This window comes from Megascapheus bottae, chromosome 16 (assembly GCF_031878675.1).
Source record: "Megascapheus bottae isolate mThoBot1 chromosome 16, mThoBot2.hap1, whole genome shotgun sequence".
In the NCBI taxonomy this organism is placed as follows: Eukaryota; Metazoa; Chordata; class Mammalia; order Rodentia; family Geomyidae; genus Megascapheus; species Megascapheus bottae.
Window position 1 is genome coordinate 12958409 of NC_143524.1, and position 14825 is coordinate 12973233.

At 41.2% G+C, this 14825-nt stretch overlaps 1 protein-coding gene across 6 annotated transcripts in view; it reads left to right on the forward strand.

Annotated features, from left to right (window-relative positions):
* The window catches only part of LOC150052902 (muscarinic acetylcholine receptor M4), a 216548-nt gene that overhangs the window by 27231 nt on the left and 174492 nt on the right, over positions 1-14825 (forward strand). For all 6 annotated transcript variants that reach the window (XM_090347819.1, XM_090347812.1, XM_090347813.1 and 3 more), the window contains exons 2-5: positions 11280-11534; positions 12056-12114; positions 12563-12746; positions 13525-13697. In XM_090347819.1, coding sequence (XP_090203945.1) covers positions 11400-11534; positions 12056-12114; positions 12563-12746; positions 13525-13697 — 551 coding nt within the window. In that variant the 5' untranslated portion in view covers positions 11280-11399. The remainder of the gene's footprint in view (positions 1-11279; positions 11535-12055; positions 12115-12562; positions 12747-13524; positions 13698-14825) is intronic.

Below are 14825 nucleotides of genomic sequence, written 5' to 3' on the forward strand. Positions count from 1 at the left end.
CTTATAAAGGGACTGTTGATAATTTTGATTCATTAATGGGGGTTCTGTGGTTATTTGCTTTGTTTGTAGATGGTGCCAGGAGTGTGGCCTAGTGGTAGAGTGGTTGCCTAGCATGCATGAAGCCCTTCATTGGATTTCTGAGAATTATATATACAGAAAAAGCGAGCAGTGGTGCTGTGGCTCAACTGGTATTGTGCTACCCTTGAGCAAAAGAAGCTCAAGGACAGTGCCCAGGCTCTTCAGCTTAAGGCTACCGCCCTACCCCTGAGCCACAACACCATTTCCCTGGTTAATTGGAGATAAGAGTCTCAGGGAGTTTAGTGCCTGGGCTGGCTTTGAACCTCAATCCTCACATCTCACAGGTCCTGAGTAGGTAGAATTACAGGTGTGAGCCACCGTGCCTGGCTAATCCAGTCCTTTTGAGAGTCTCTAAGAAAGTATTACTACTTTCAATGTGCATAGGACTGAAAAGTTGAAATTTAGCCAGGCTGTAGATTATTCAAGATTACATAGTGGCAAAATTAGGCTATGAAGCTTTTTTTTTTTTTTTAAATTGGCCATATCTGGGTCTTCTCTTCCTGCTAGCTTCTTTGTTCAAGACTGGTACACTACCATTGACCCACGGGGCCACTTCCTGCTTTTTCTTTTTCTTTCTTTCTTTTTTTTTTTTTTGGTGGGTCATGCATGGGGCTTTAAGCCTGGGCGCTGTGCCCGAGCTCTTCAGTCCAAGGCCACCATGGTACCCCTGGGCCTAAGTGTTGTCTCTGAGATCTTCAGCTGAAGACTACCACCCTACCCTTGAGCCAACCCCCATTTCCTCATTTTCTAGACGTTAATGGAGATAAGAGTCTCAGGTCCTTTTATGCCTAGGCTAGCTTTGAACCTTGATCCTCAGATCTTAGCCTCCTGAGTAACTAACATTACAGGTGTGAGCCACTGGCTTGCCCTGCTACTTCCTGCTTTTTCAGAATAGTGTTTTGGAGACTTTCCAAACTAGCTTTGAACCTGTATCTCAGGCTCCTAAGTAGCTAGGATTATGGGTGTGAACCACCAGCCCCCGCCTTTGAGATATTTTTAATTTCAAATTTATTTTTTTCCCTTTAGTGGTAGTCAGTGGCTTTGTCCTTTTTATGCTCTGTTCATCTGACCCTATTATGATCAGTGACATATACTTAGCAGATACATATGACTAGTTAAGACTAGCTCAGTAATAGTACATGGTTTTCTCTTTCGTGTGTGTGTGTGTGTGTGTGTGTGTGTGTGTATCTCTTGCCAGTCCTGGGGCTTGAACTCGGGCCTGGTTACTGTCCCTGAACTTCAAGGCTAGTACTCTACCACTTGAAGCATAGTGCCACTTCTGACTTTTCCTGTTTTTTTTTTTTTTTATGACTCTATACACATAATGTTCTATTACATAGATTAATATATATCTATGACATACAAATCCTCAGCCTAATTTTAATTTTGTTCTAAAATCTAAGTACCAGTGATTGTATATAGAGATTCCCTTCTTAAATATTTGTTTGTTAAACACATCATTTAAAATATGATGTAAAATCAATGTTAATAAATTCTTTTAAAAAATCTATGACGGGTTATTATGCTCTATAATCATAATATTTTATTGCGTAGATTGATAAGCCTCTATAATAGACAAACCCTCAGCTTCATTTCAATTATGTTCTAAAATCAATACCCACGCCCAGAGTTCAAGCCCCATGACCAACAAAAAAAAAAGTTTGCTTTTTGGGCTGGGTGTTTGTCCTAGCGGTGGAATGCTTGCCTAGCATGCACAAAGACCAGGGTTCTATTCCTTGGTATCACCTACATAGACAAAAGCCAAAAGTGGTGCTGTGGCTCAAGTGGTAGAGCTCTAGCCCTGAGAGAGCCCAAGAAATTGCTCATGCCCTGGGTTCAAGGCCCAGGACTGGCAAAAGAGAAAGAGGAGGGGGGCGGTTCCTAGTACTCCCTTTCATAAGCAGTCACATGAAGAAACCTGGGCCATCCTGCTGGAGATACAGGACCTAATAAAGATGCATCAAAAAAATATTGGTCTTGGGCCGGGAGTTTGGCCTAGTGGTAGAGTGCTTGCCTAGCATGCACAAAGACCCGGGTTTGAGTCCTCAGTACCACATATATAGAAAAAAGCCGGAAGTGGTGCTGAGGCTCAAGTGGTAGAGCTCTAGTCTTGTGAAACTCCAACGACAGTGCTCAGACCCTGAGCTCAAGCCCAGGACTGGCAAAAAAAAACCCCACAAAACAATTAGTCTGCCAAGCAAAGTGGCTCTCACCTTTAATCTTAGCTACTCATGAGGCTGAGATCTGAGGATCAAGTTTCAAAGTTAGCCCATGCACAAAAGGATCTGAGACTCTTCTCTCCAATTAACTTCTTAGAAAAGGGGAAGTGGGGTTTGGCTCTAGGATAGGGTGGTAGCCTTGAGCTGAGGAGCTCAGGGACAGCTCCCCAGCCTACTTCCCATGACACACAAAAGAAAAAAAAAAAAGCCTCTCAAGGACTATAGTGCCCAAGCTGGCTTTGAACCACAGTCGTAATATCTCAGCCTCACTGTCTCAATTTAGATCTCTCAAAATATAACAATGAATTTTCCAGATATGCACAAATTCTATCTATGAAATATTAAGGAGGTTTTTTTTGCCTTTCTTTTTAGTATTTTTTAAATTATTTATTTATTTGTTTATGCTGTTGATCCTCTGGCTTGAACTCATAACTTGGGCATTGTCCTTGAGCATTTGCTGTATTCTACTTGCCTTGGCCTTTTTTGTCTGTCTGTCTATCTGTCTTTCTGTCTTTCTTTCTTTCTTTCTTTCTTTCTTTCTTTCTTTCTTTCTTTCTTTCTTTCTTTCTTTCTTTCTTGCCAGTCCTTGGGTGTGAACTCGGCCTGAGCACTACCCTTGGGCTTTCTCTTTTTTTTTTTCTGTTTATGTGGCATTGAGAAATGAAATCCAGGGCTTCATGCATGCCAGGCAAGCACTGTTATCACTAAGGCACACTCCCAGCCTCTTTCAAAGATGTTTAAAACTAGGTATGATGGTGCAATCCTACAAAACCAGGGATTATAACCCTTATACTTCAAGACATAGTGAAAATGTCCTCCTCCTCCTCTTCCTCCTTCTATTATTTGATGTATAGAAATTGAATTATTGAATTTTTGGCCTTAAATTAATTAGCACCATCCCATGACAGATCATAGTCCTCCTTTTTTGTAGATGTTGCTGTTAATGAGAGATTTGGGCTCCATTTTCCTTCCCTACTCCCAATAACTCTGGATAAATATACATGTAGTCTGTGCTAGGTATTGTGTTAGGTACTTGGACACACATAGTCATATACATATCCCTGCACTTGGGAGGCAGAGGCAGGGTGATCACAAGTTTAGGTCTAGCCTCTGCTACCTAGTGAAATCTTTCCTCACAAAGCCATGAACTGGATTTTTACCCACTGATGTAGCTCAGAGCACTTTCCTTGCACATACAATGTTACCACTATGGAGGAAAAAAAAAAGTAAAAGGAAATTAACTACCAGGCGTAGAGTTGACCTATCACTACTTTTTTTTTTTTTTTTGCCAGTCCTGAGGCTTGAACTCAGGGCTTGGACACAGTGCTCTGCCACTTGAGCCACAGTGCCTTTTCTGTATATGTGGTGCTAAGGAATCAAACTCAGGGCTTTGTGCCTGCTAGGCCAACACTGTACCACTAGGCCAAACTCTTGGCCCCTATCACTATTTTTTCTACATTTTGTAATCAAAGCAAGGGATGAGAAGTAATTTTCTCTGCTACAGATGAACATAGTACCATATGAGTAGGAGTGGTAGAAAATTGGGGTTGGGGGTTTAGATTAGTAGAGTACATGCTTAGTATGTTCAAGATCTTTAATTGAATCCCTAATTTAAAAAAAAAAAAAGTATAAGAGTCCCAAAGCATCATTGGTGGCTGCCTTAGGAGAGAATGTGACACAGTTAGATAAAGTACAGGTAGTTACAGAGAATTTTTAAAATTTAATTAATCTATGAATTTATTTTGCCACTCCTGGGACATGAACTCAGAGCCTCCAGCACTCTCCTTGGACTTTCTCAAGGCTAGAGCTCTACCACTTGAGCTACAGCACTACTTTTGCCTTTTTCTATATATGTGGTACTGAAGAACCCGGGTCTTGGTGCCTGCTAGGCAAGCACTCTACCACTAGGCCAAACTCTTGGCCCTTTTTAAGTTTTTGTTGGTTGTGAGGCTTGAATTCTGGGCATGGAATTCTGGGCTTGAGCTCAGGGCCTGAGCACTGTCCTTGGACTTTCTCAAGCTAGAGCTCTACCACTTTAGCCTCAGCACCACTTCCATCTTTTTTCTATGTATGTGGGACCGAGGAATTGAACCCAGGTCTTCGTGCATGCTAGGCAAGCACTCTACCACTAGGCCAAACTCCCGGCCCCAGATTTTTTTTTTTTTTTTTTTAAGTTGCTGCAGTTTGAACTCAGCGCCTCATGTTTGTTAGATAGAAAGGAACTTTATTTTTGGGGGGCTGGTCCTGGACTCAGGGCCTGAACACTGTCCTTGGGCTTTCCTCAAGGCTAGTGCTCTACCACTTGAGCCACAGCACCACTTTGGGCTTTTTCTGTGTATGTGGTACCGAAGAATGGAACCCAGGGCTTCATGCATGCTAGGTAAGCACTCTACCACCAGTCTATGCTCTACTCTCCTCCCCCCCTTTTTGTTTTAAACATTACAAGTCGGAATATAGTAATGATACTTGCCACATCCATATTTATTGATTGCTGCAGTATTCTCAATAATCAATTTATGGAAGCAGCCCAGATTAACCTACAATAGATGAATGGATCAAAAAGAAAAATGGAATAGTATAATGGTGGTTGTTTTTTTTTTTTCCCCCTGGGTCATGGGGTTTGAACTCTGGGCCTGGGCACTGTTCCTGAGCTCTTCAGTTCAAGGTTACCACTCTACCACTTGAGCCATAGTGCCAGTGCCATTTCTGGTTTTCTGGTGAGTAATTGGATATAGGAGTCCTTGCTGGCTTTGAACTGCAATCCTTAGATCTCAGGCTCCTGAGTAGTTAGGATTACAAGCATGAGCTATACCCAGCTGAAAAATGGAATATTATATATTATACACAATGGAATTTTACTCATCCATAAGAAAGAACATTATGTCATTTGCAGGGAAATGGATGGAATTAAAACAAAATCATCATGTTAAGTGAGAAAGGCCGGCTCAGGGAGAAAATTGGTGCATGTTCTCATATATGCAAGGTAGATCTAAAATACAGTAGGATCCTAGGCATTCATATACAGTCATACTGAAAGAGAATACTTCTAGGGGAGGAACTCAAAGGTATAACTCCTGAACATTTAAAATACTACTTATTGAAATGATTCTAGGAAATGCAAACATGGTTTTTTGTTGTTGTTGGTATTGTTGTTGGTGTTTGTTTTACCTTTGGGTTTTTGTTTTGTCTTTTTGGGGGCAAAGAGGCATGCAGAAAATGGAGGTAGGAAGGATAAACAAATGTAGTCATGGTATTCAGTATATAGTATGTGGAAAATGAACTATTCAACTTATAGGAGGGACAGGAGGCAGAAACGAGGAAAGGGAAGGAAAGGGTGAGGGTGACATTGTCCAAAAAGAATTGTAGTTGTTACCTGACTTATGAAATGTAACTCTTCTATTACAGCACCTTAATAATAACAGTAGAACTGTTATTTTTGCCAGCTTTAAGCTCAAGGCCATACTCCTGGCCAACAATAACATATTAAAAAAGAAAATAGAGTTGGGGCTAGGAATGTCACTTAGTGGTAGAGTGCTTGCCTAACATGCTTGAAGCCCTGGGTTTGATTCCTAGTATTATACAGAAAAAAAAGGCTGGAAGTGGTACTGTGGCTCAAGTGGTAGTGTGCTAACCTTAAACAAAAAAGAAGCTCAGGGACAATGCCCAGACCCTGAGTTCAAGCACATATACTTATATTTACACGCAAAAATTCTTTAGGTTAGTTAAATCCTGTGTGTCATGAAATATTATATGAATGATTTGATTCTTAGATTTTTTTTCTTTATGAGTATATTGAAGTGGAAGAGAGATGTATTAAATAAATACAGAGATTAAATTCCATTTTAGCAATCCCTTGTAAGTCTTAGTTTTCTAAAACAGCATCTGCATGCTGTAGGAAAGGGAAATTTGGGGTCTGAACTATTAGTCATACAGTAGATAGGGCTCTAATTATTTTTGGTTGTGGTGCTAGGGATTGAATTCAGCACCGGAACATGATAAATTATGTGCTCTAGTACTGAACTATACCTCTAATCTAGATCTAGTCTCCCTCTCTCTCTCCCACTCTTTCTTCTTATTTACCCACTCTGGTACTGGGGATTGAACTGAAGGCCTCTTTTTTTTGGGGGGGGGGGAAGTTCGGTCATGGGGCTTTAACTCTGGGCTGGGGCACTGTCTCTAAGCTCTTCACCTCAAGGATAGCACTCTACCACTTTGAGCCACAGTGCCACTTTTGGTTTTCTGGTAGTTAATGGAGATAGGAGTCTCATGGACTTCTGTGCCTGGGCTGGCTTTGAACCATGATCCTCGGATCTCAGCCTCCTGAGCAGCTAGGTCAAGGCCTCTTACAAGCACTCTTACCATTTGAGCTATGTCCCTAGTTCTTTGCTTTTGATTTCTTGTTCCATTGGATCTTTGTTATCTTTGCCCTGGTTGCCTCAGTGTCTGCTACTAGAATAGCTAGAGGCATGAAGGGTACAGTGAGGATTGTAGGTATGATGATACTTGATCCCTATATTGGGTTTTTAAAAAATTCATATTACTAAATAGAGGCATCCCAAATCACATTTAATTTTGGCTACAAAAACATTTTTACTGAGTGGGGAGTTTGGCCTAGTGGTAGAGTGCTTGCCTAGCATGCATGAAGACCCGGGTTCGATTCCTTGGTACCACATACATAGAAAAAAGCCAGAAGTGGTGCTGAGACTCAAATGGTAGAGCTCTAGTCTTGAGAAAGTCCAAGGACAGGGCTCACGTCCTGGGCCATTTTTACATTTTTCCCTTGTTGTTTGCTGACAGCCTTTGGACTGTTTCTTAGAAATGTTGAAAAATTGTGGTCGGTTGTAGGACTTGAACTTGAGCCTGGGTATTGTCCTTGAGCTCTTCAGCTCAAGGCTGCTGCCCTACCCCTTGAGCCACAGCACCACTTCCCCACTTCCGGTTTTCTGTTGGTTAATTGGAGATAAGAGTCTCATGGATTTTAATGCCCAGGCTGGCTTTGAACATTAATCTTCAGATCTCAGCCTCCTGAGTAGCTAGGATTATAGGCGTGAGCCCTGTGCCTGGCTCCTCGCATCTCTTTTCTTATTGCAGCTTTACAAAAACCCTCTGCAGGAGATATTACAATTTTGGTTTTGCAAAGAAGCAAACTAAGTTTCAAAGAAGTTAAGTAATTTATTCAATGTTTTATAACTGGAAGAAGGAGTAAAATTGCTAGCAGAACACAAATTGAAGAGAAGTCTATGAAACTAATTCACTTCCCTCTTGAGTTGTGCTGTATTCTTAGTAATTTGTTTTAAAAAATTTCATTGTTATTATAAAAGTAATATGCAGAGGGGTTATAGCTACATAAGTTAGGTAATGAATACATCTTTTTTTGGACAATGTCACCCTTCCCTCATTCTCTCCCAATTTTTCTTTGCTGTCCCCCTCCACAAGTTGCATTCTTCATTTTCAACATAGTATCTAATGAGCAACACTGCTGCATATGTTCACTTTTTGTCCCTCCATTTCTGTGCTCCCACCAGCCTTCCAAAGCCAGATAAACAAGCGAATAAGACAGAAAATCAAAAGCAGGGGCTGGGAGTTTGGCCTAGTGGTAGAGTGCTTGCCTAGGATGTACGAAGACCCGGGCTCAACTCCTCGGTACCATGTACATTAAAAAAAGCCGATGTGGTGCTGAGGCTCAAGTGGTAGAGCTCTAGCCTTGAGAAAGTCCAAGGACAGTGCTCCAAGCCCCTAAGCTCAAGCCCAAGACTGGAAAAAAAAAAATCAAATGCAGCAATAAAGAAGAAAAAAAACTTGTTTCCATTTCCTGGAGTATTCTTAGTGATTTTTATGAGTGGGAGTTTACATAATAAAGTTATATGTCTTAGAATTAGGCAGAGAAATTCTGTAAAGGTGTCTTTTTCTCCTCATCTTTTTGGAGTGATGAGTCATGGTGTGTGTGTGTGTGTGTGTGTGTGTGTGTGTGTGTGTGTGTGTGTGTAAATTGAGGTGGAATCTTGCCTATTGACTTGTATACATGGTCACAGTTAAGTCTTTTTCCTTTCCTTCTACTTGCATAAGTCTTTGGCAACTGAGCATTAATTTGGGGACTCTGTAATGGCGTCACAGACTATTCTTGGCACCCTTTTTCTCAGTCTGTTTTACTTTAAGGGACAGATTGGGAAACTTGTTTCTTCTTCCTTTTTAGAAGAGGAATGAAAAACATACTTGAACTTCCTCCTCAGCTACTGGGCTGTCTGTGACCTCAGTTTTACTTAGCTCCTTTGTTTGTAAGGGACTCAGAAAAATCCTTCTTCAGGTAGGTATTAAGGGCATATTAGGAGAGAAGTTTCTTGCCCTTTTATATCAATAGAAAGTACTTTTCTTCAGATAAAGGAGAGGGAAGGCAGGCTAAATGCCGGTAGTTTATACCTGTAATCCTAGCTATTCAGGAGGCTGAGATCTGAGGATTTCCATTTGAAGTCATTCTGGGCAGCTAAGTTCAAGAGGCTATTTTTAATTTACCAGTAAAAAGCTGGAACTGAAGGAGTGATTCAAGTGATAGAGTCCAATTGTGAGAGAAAAAAGCAGAGTGAGAGTGTGCAGCCCTCAGTTCCTCTCTGGGGAACCAGAGAGAGGGAGAGGGAGGGAGACATTCTTGAGGCTCTTTGTTGGACATATCAGTTAGCCTTTCTTTTGTCCAAACACAGTATGTTTAAGTCTTCAGAAATGTGCATTTTGGTAATCTGAGCTTTTTGTTTTTTAGTTGTTTTGATATTCATATCTGTAACTCTTTTCCTTTGGGTTCCCATGAGATCTTAAGGTTGGTCATAATTTTCTTTCTCTCTTTTTTCCCTTGTTTCTTTCCTGTTTTAGGTATTGAACCCAGGGGTCTTGTTCATACTGGACAACTAATATACCACTGAGCTACATTGCTATTTCTGATTTTTTTTTTGGTGGGTCATGGTACTTGAACTCTGGGCCCGGACATTGTCCTTGAGCCCTTCAGCTCAAGGCTACGGTCCTACCCCTTGAGCCACAGCCCCACTTCCCCTTTTCTAATGATTAATTGGAGATAAGAGTCTCATGGTCTTTAGTGCCCAGGCTGGCTTTGAACCACGATCCTCAGATCTCAGCCTCCTGAGTAGCTAGAATTATAGACGTGAGCCACTGTGCCTGGCTTATCCCTAGGTTTTTTTTGTTGTTATTTTTGGTTCTTTTTTTTTTGAGAGGGTCTTGTAACTCAGGCTGGCCTCATTCTGGAGGTCCTCTTGCCTCAGCCTCCTGAGTGCTGGAATTAATAATTTTTCTGCTGTTCTGACTGTATCATAATGTTTTTGAACAAAGGATGTCTGAATATTCACCTTTCCTTTTTTTTTTTTTTTTTTTTGGTCATTCATGGGGCTTGAACTCTGGGCCTGGGTACTGTCCCTGAGTTCTTCATCTCATGGCTACCACTTGAGCCACAGCCCCACTTTCTCAGCTCACTTTTTGAAATTAATGATATTGCTACTGTTTCTACCACTCATTAAGATTATAGTTTATGGGCTGGGGGTTTGTCCTAGTGGTAGAGTGCTTGCTTAGCATGCACAAAGACCCCGATTTGATTCCTTGGTACCACATACATAGAAAAAAGCTGGAAGTGGTGTTGTGGCTCAAGTGATAGAGCTCTAGCCTTGAGAAAGCCCAACGACAGTGTTCAGGCCCTTAGTTCATGCACCAGGACTGGCAAAAAAAAATTATAATTTATGTATTTCTTAAAAGTACTTTTATGTTTCTCTGGTAGGTAGGACGTAGGACCATCAAAGTATTTCTTTTAAACTCCTCTATATTAGGTAAGAAAATTATAGACCCTTTACAGGGTTAAGGTGAACTACTAGGAACTATTATTTCTGGCATCTTCTTGGGTAGTAATAATTTACTGGGACAAATGCATGTCTAGATTAATCCAGCATCAATAACAGCTACTATGGACTACTTCCTGACTATTTATCTTTAGCCTATTCAGAAAGTTGATATGTACCCCTATTGTTGACAGTTTCCTGGTGTACATATTTATATCATTCAGTAAAGATTGATAAGGGGTTGGAAGTGTGGCTTAGTGATGGAGGATATACTCAGCAAGCTTGAGGTCAATGGCTCAAGCTCCAACACTGAAAACAAACAAACATGATGAGAATAGGATCATGAAATTACAGATTGAAGTTTGTTCCTTTCACACTTCGTAGGGAACTGTGACTACATGGGATTAGGAAGTTGGGAGTTCCCTTATTGAGGAATCTTTTGGTATTTTACATTTTAATTCTCCAAGGAGAAAACTCCTTCAGCACAGACTATAAATATTTTTTCCTTTGTTTTTGGGTGCAGGTTGCATAGTTTAATTGCAGCTTTTTGAGAAATGTAAAGAGCCAATTATTGTTTGGCTTCTTATAATAAATTTATTATTGCTTTGTTTTTTGGTCAATAGCTTGAGCTTGGGGCTTGGGCACTGTCCTTGAGCTTTTGCACTTAAGGTTAGTGTACTACCAGCTTTTTTGTGTGGTATTTTTGGGGGGGAGGGTCATGGAGCTTAAACTCTCTCTGGACACTGTCCTTGAGCTCTTCAGCTCAAGGCTGGGCCTGGGGGTTGTCCCTGGGCTCTTCCGCTCAAGGCTACTGCCCGACCATTGAGCCAAGCCCCACTTCTTGTTTTCTGGTGGTTTATTGGAGATGAAGAGTCTCAGGTCCTTTTGTGCTTGTGCTGTCTTTGAACCTTGATCCTCAGATCTCAGCCGCCTGAGTAGCTAGGGTTACAGGCATGAGCCATGCCTGAGTAGCTAGGGTTAAAGGCGAGGATGAAATATTTTTGGGAGAAAAATTCTGAGAGAAAGGCCTTTGTAGAGAGGCTATTATTAAATAGGAAAATAATACTTTGCCTTTGAGCTAGAATTGCTTTTGCAGTAAGAAGCATCTCTGGTTGCAAAATAGGCTTCTTTGACATTATTCTCAATTCCTTAGATTTCCATGAAGACAACGTTCAAGGACCTGAATGGCCTCATTTTAGTTGCTTCAGTGTGTGGAGCTATTACTGGCTCCTTCATTTTTTTGTTCCTGGTGTGACAGTGGCTACTGAGCACCATGAAGGTTGTGCCAGAGAAGAATGCTGTCCGTATACTCTGGGGCCGAGAACGGGGCACCCGGGCCATGGGAGCTCAGCGGCTTTTGCAGGAGCTGGTGGAGGATAAAACTCGGTGGATGAAATGGGAAGGCAAGGTAAGAAAATGCATGCTGTTGACATAGGATTCGTGGGAATGACAGTGGAATGGGATCTTAGGATGGGTTACTGGCAGAGTTGGGATGTAATTTACCTTGCCTGAGAGAATTGATATCCTGATGTGGGGAGTTATTTTACAGATTTAAAAGTTAGGGCCAGGCTAGTGGAAGAGTGCTTGCCTAGAATGCATGAAGCCCTGGGTTCGATTTCCTGGTACCACATACATAGAAAAAGCTGGTGCTGTGGCTCAGGTGGTTTAGCGCTAGCCTTGAGAAAGCCCAAGGACAGTGCTCAGGCCCTGAGTTCAAGCCCCAGGACTGGGGGGAAAAATAGTTAGGGCCAGAAATAACTTTTTGTTTTGGAGGTAGACATTTTTCCTAAAGGTAATTTGGGTTTATCTTTCTCAATTTGTAACTCAATCATTGCTTCTAGTTTTTTTTTATTCCTAAAACTATGAATAATAATTTAGAATGGTTCATGTGCTAATGAATAATGTACTTTGTTTTGTTTTGTCTGACAGAGAGTAGAACTGCCTGATAGTCCACGTTCTACCTTCTTACTGGCTTTCAGTCCAGACAGGTACCTAGTACTTATCTGTAACTTAACCTTTAAGATATATGATAATATTGCTTTCTATCTGTTTTGTTTAGCTTGATCTTCCCAGTTAATCCCTAGAGGCTCTCTGAAATACTGTACAAACAAAACTTTGTCAGTATACCAGAAAAGGAAAGAAAGTTGATAAATAGTACCAACCAGGAAAAATAGTGGGAATAGTAAAAGAAACCATGAATAGCAAGGATCACAACTTGCAAAGTTCTTCAGTGACAATCTCTTACCTGAGTGATATAGGTCATTAATGGTATGATTGCTTTCCAGCTGGAAAACAAAAATATTCTCTGAAAGTAGTATATGCCATTTGGGAACAGTATGGAGAAGTATTTATTTAATTTACTTATTTTGGTGCTGGAATGAGGAACAGTATTCAAAGCTGCTTCTTAATTTACTCCTGCTCTTTTTGATTTCCTAGGACTCTTTTGGCCTCCACTCATGTGAACCATAATATATATATTACGGAGGTGAAGACTGGCAAGTGTGTTCATTCTCTAATTGGGCACCGCCGTACTCCATGGTGTGTTACTTTTCATCCCACCATCTCAGGCCTTATTGCTTCTGGCTGCCTAGATGGGGAGGTTAGGATTTGGGATTTACATGTAAGTATTTTCTTAGCCTGCTCTTTTCTGTGTTATTCTAAATACAGTGACTTATTTACCATTGGGTTCTTAATTCTAGAAGAGAAACTAGGTGGGTTCATAGAACTTACCTAGGTAGGTAGTAATTTTTTTTGGCCAGTCTTGGGGCTTGAACTCAGGGCCTCGGCACTGTCCTTGTGCTTTCTCAAGGCTAGTGCTCTACTACTTGAGCCACAGCACCACTTCTGGCTTTCTCTTTGTATGTGGTACCAAGGAATCAAACCCAGAGATTGATGCATGCTAGGTGAGCACTATACCACTAGACCAAACTCCCAGCTCCCCCTGAGCATTTTTGCTTGAGGTTAGTGCTCTATCACTTAGAACCAGAGTTCTACTACCAGCTTTTGAGTGGTTAATTGGAAATAAGTCTCATGGGAACTTTTCTGCCTGGGCTGGTTTCAAATAGTAATCCTCAAATCTCAGCCTCCAGAGTAGGTAGGATTATAAACTTGAGCCACCAATGCCTACCTAAGCTGGAGTTTTTTCAGACTTCAGAAATAGGAACAAATAAACTTGGCTCGCTGCTTGTAGATTGAATGTGACTTGAAGAACTGAGCTGACAGCTGATAGCAATATTTATAAATTAGTGGCACTGATCTTATGCACTGTTTTACAGAGCACATATTTAAAGTGGCTCCTCTAAGTAGTCATTTTATTTTAAATGAAATGTTCTGAAGATGACTTCCAAGTCTAGTAGTAGCTTACAACCTGAGAATATTTGAAATTCGTTCATTTGCAGGGTGGCAGTGAAAGCTGGTTTACAGATAGCAACAATGCTATTGCCTCCCTGGCTTTCCACCCTACGGCTCAACTCCTACTCATTGCCACTGCAAATGAGATCCACTTCTGGGATTGGAGTCGACGAGAGCCCTTTGCTGTGGTGAAGACAGCTAGTGAGATGGAAAGGGTCCGGTGAGTGCTCTGACCCACCAGCAAGGTCTGGGAACAGTATGACATGACAGAAAACCTGTGTACTTATATCACCTTAGGTAACAGGCTGTTATCCCTGTTTAGGGCAGTTGTCATTTATGGTTAAGGCATGTTGCTATCACTATAGCTGATTAGCCAAGAAATAGTTCATTGTGTTCATTTTACCTATTGTTTATTGCACACCAGGATCACCAGATGGACTCTTTTTTTTTTTTTTTTTTTTGCCACTCCTAGGGTTTAAACTCAGGGCCTGAGCGCTGTCCTTGTGCTTTCTCAAGGCCCAGTGCCTTACTGCTTGAACCATAGCACCACTTCCGGCTTTTTCTGTGTACGTGGTACTGAGGAATCAAACTCAGGTGTTCATGCATGGTAGGCAAGCACTCTTACCACTAGGCCAAACTCCTAGCCCCCTAGATAGGTCCAGAGGTATTTCAATTTAGGGTTATCCTTCTTTAGGAAAACAAGAAAGAAGTTTAGGATTTTGATGGTTGATGGCTCGCTCACCTTTTTGTATATCTGTTATACTTGAAGATGAAAGTTTAAGCATGTATTAGATATGGTATTTATTAATTTATTTTTGTCAGTTATGCATCTTGAACTCAGCCTGGGTAATCTCCTGAGCTCTTTTTATTCAAGGCTAGTGCTCTGTCACTTTGAGCCACACCACTACTTCCATTTGTTTGTTTGAGTTGTTAATTGGAGATGACAGTCTTACAGGTACTTTTCTGCCTAGGCAGTTTTTGAACCATATCTTCAGTTCTCAGTCTCCTTACTAGCTATTACAGGTATTAGCTGCCGGGCTTGCTTTTTATTTCCCCTTAAAGATCATAACATATGTGATGGCTGCTGGGTGGTGTGGTAGCCCATATCTTAGCCACTCTTGTAGCTAGTATAGAAAGATCATGAGTTTGTGGCCTAGGGCATATAGCAATCTCAAGGCTAACCTGGAGCCTGTCTCAGAACTAAGCTTAGATTGGGGCTGTAGCTCAGTAGTAGAGTTTTTAAGTAGTAGATATGTAACCTTGGGCTTGATCACCAGCTATGAAAAGCAAACAAAAAGGAAGAAAAGAAAAAAGATAATATTGCGGGCCAGGAGTTTGGCCTAGTGGT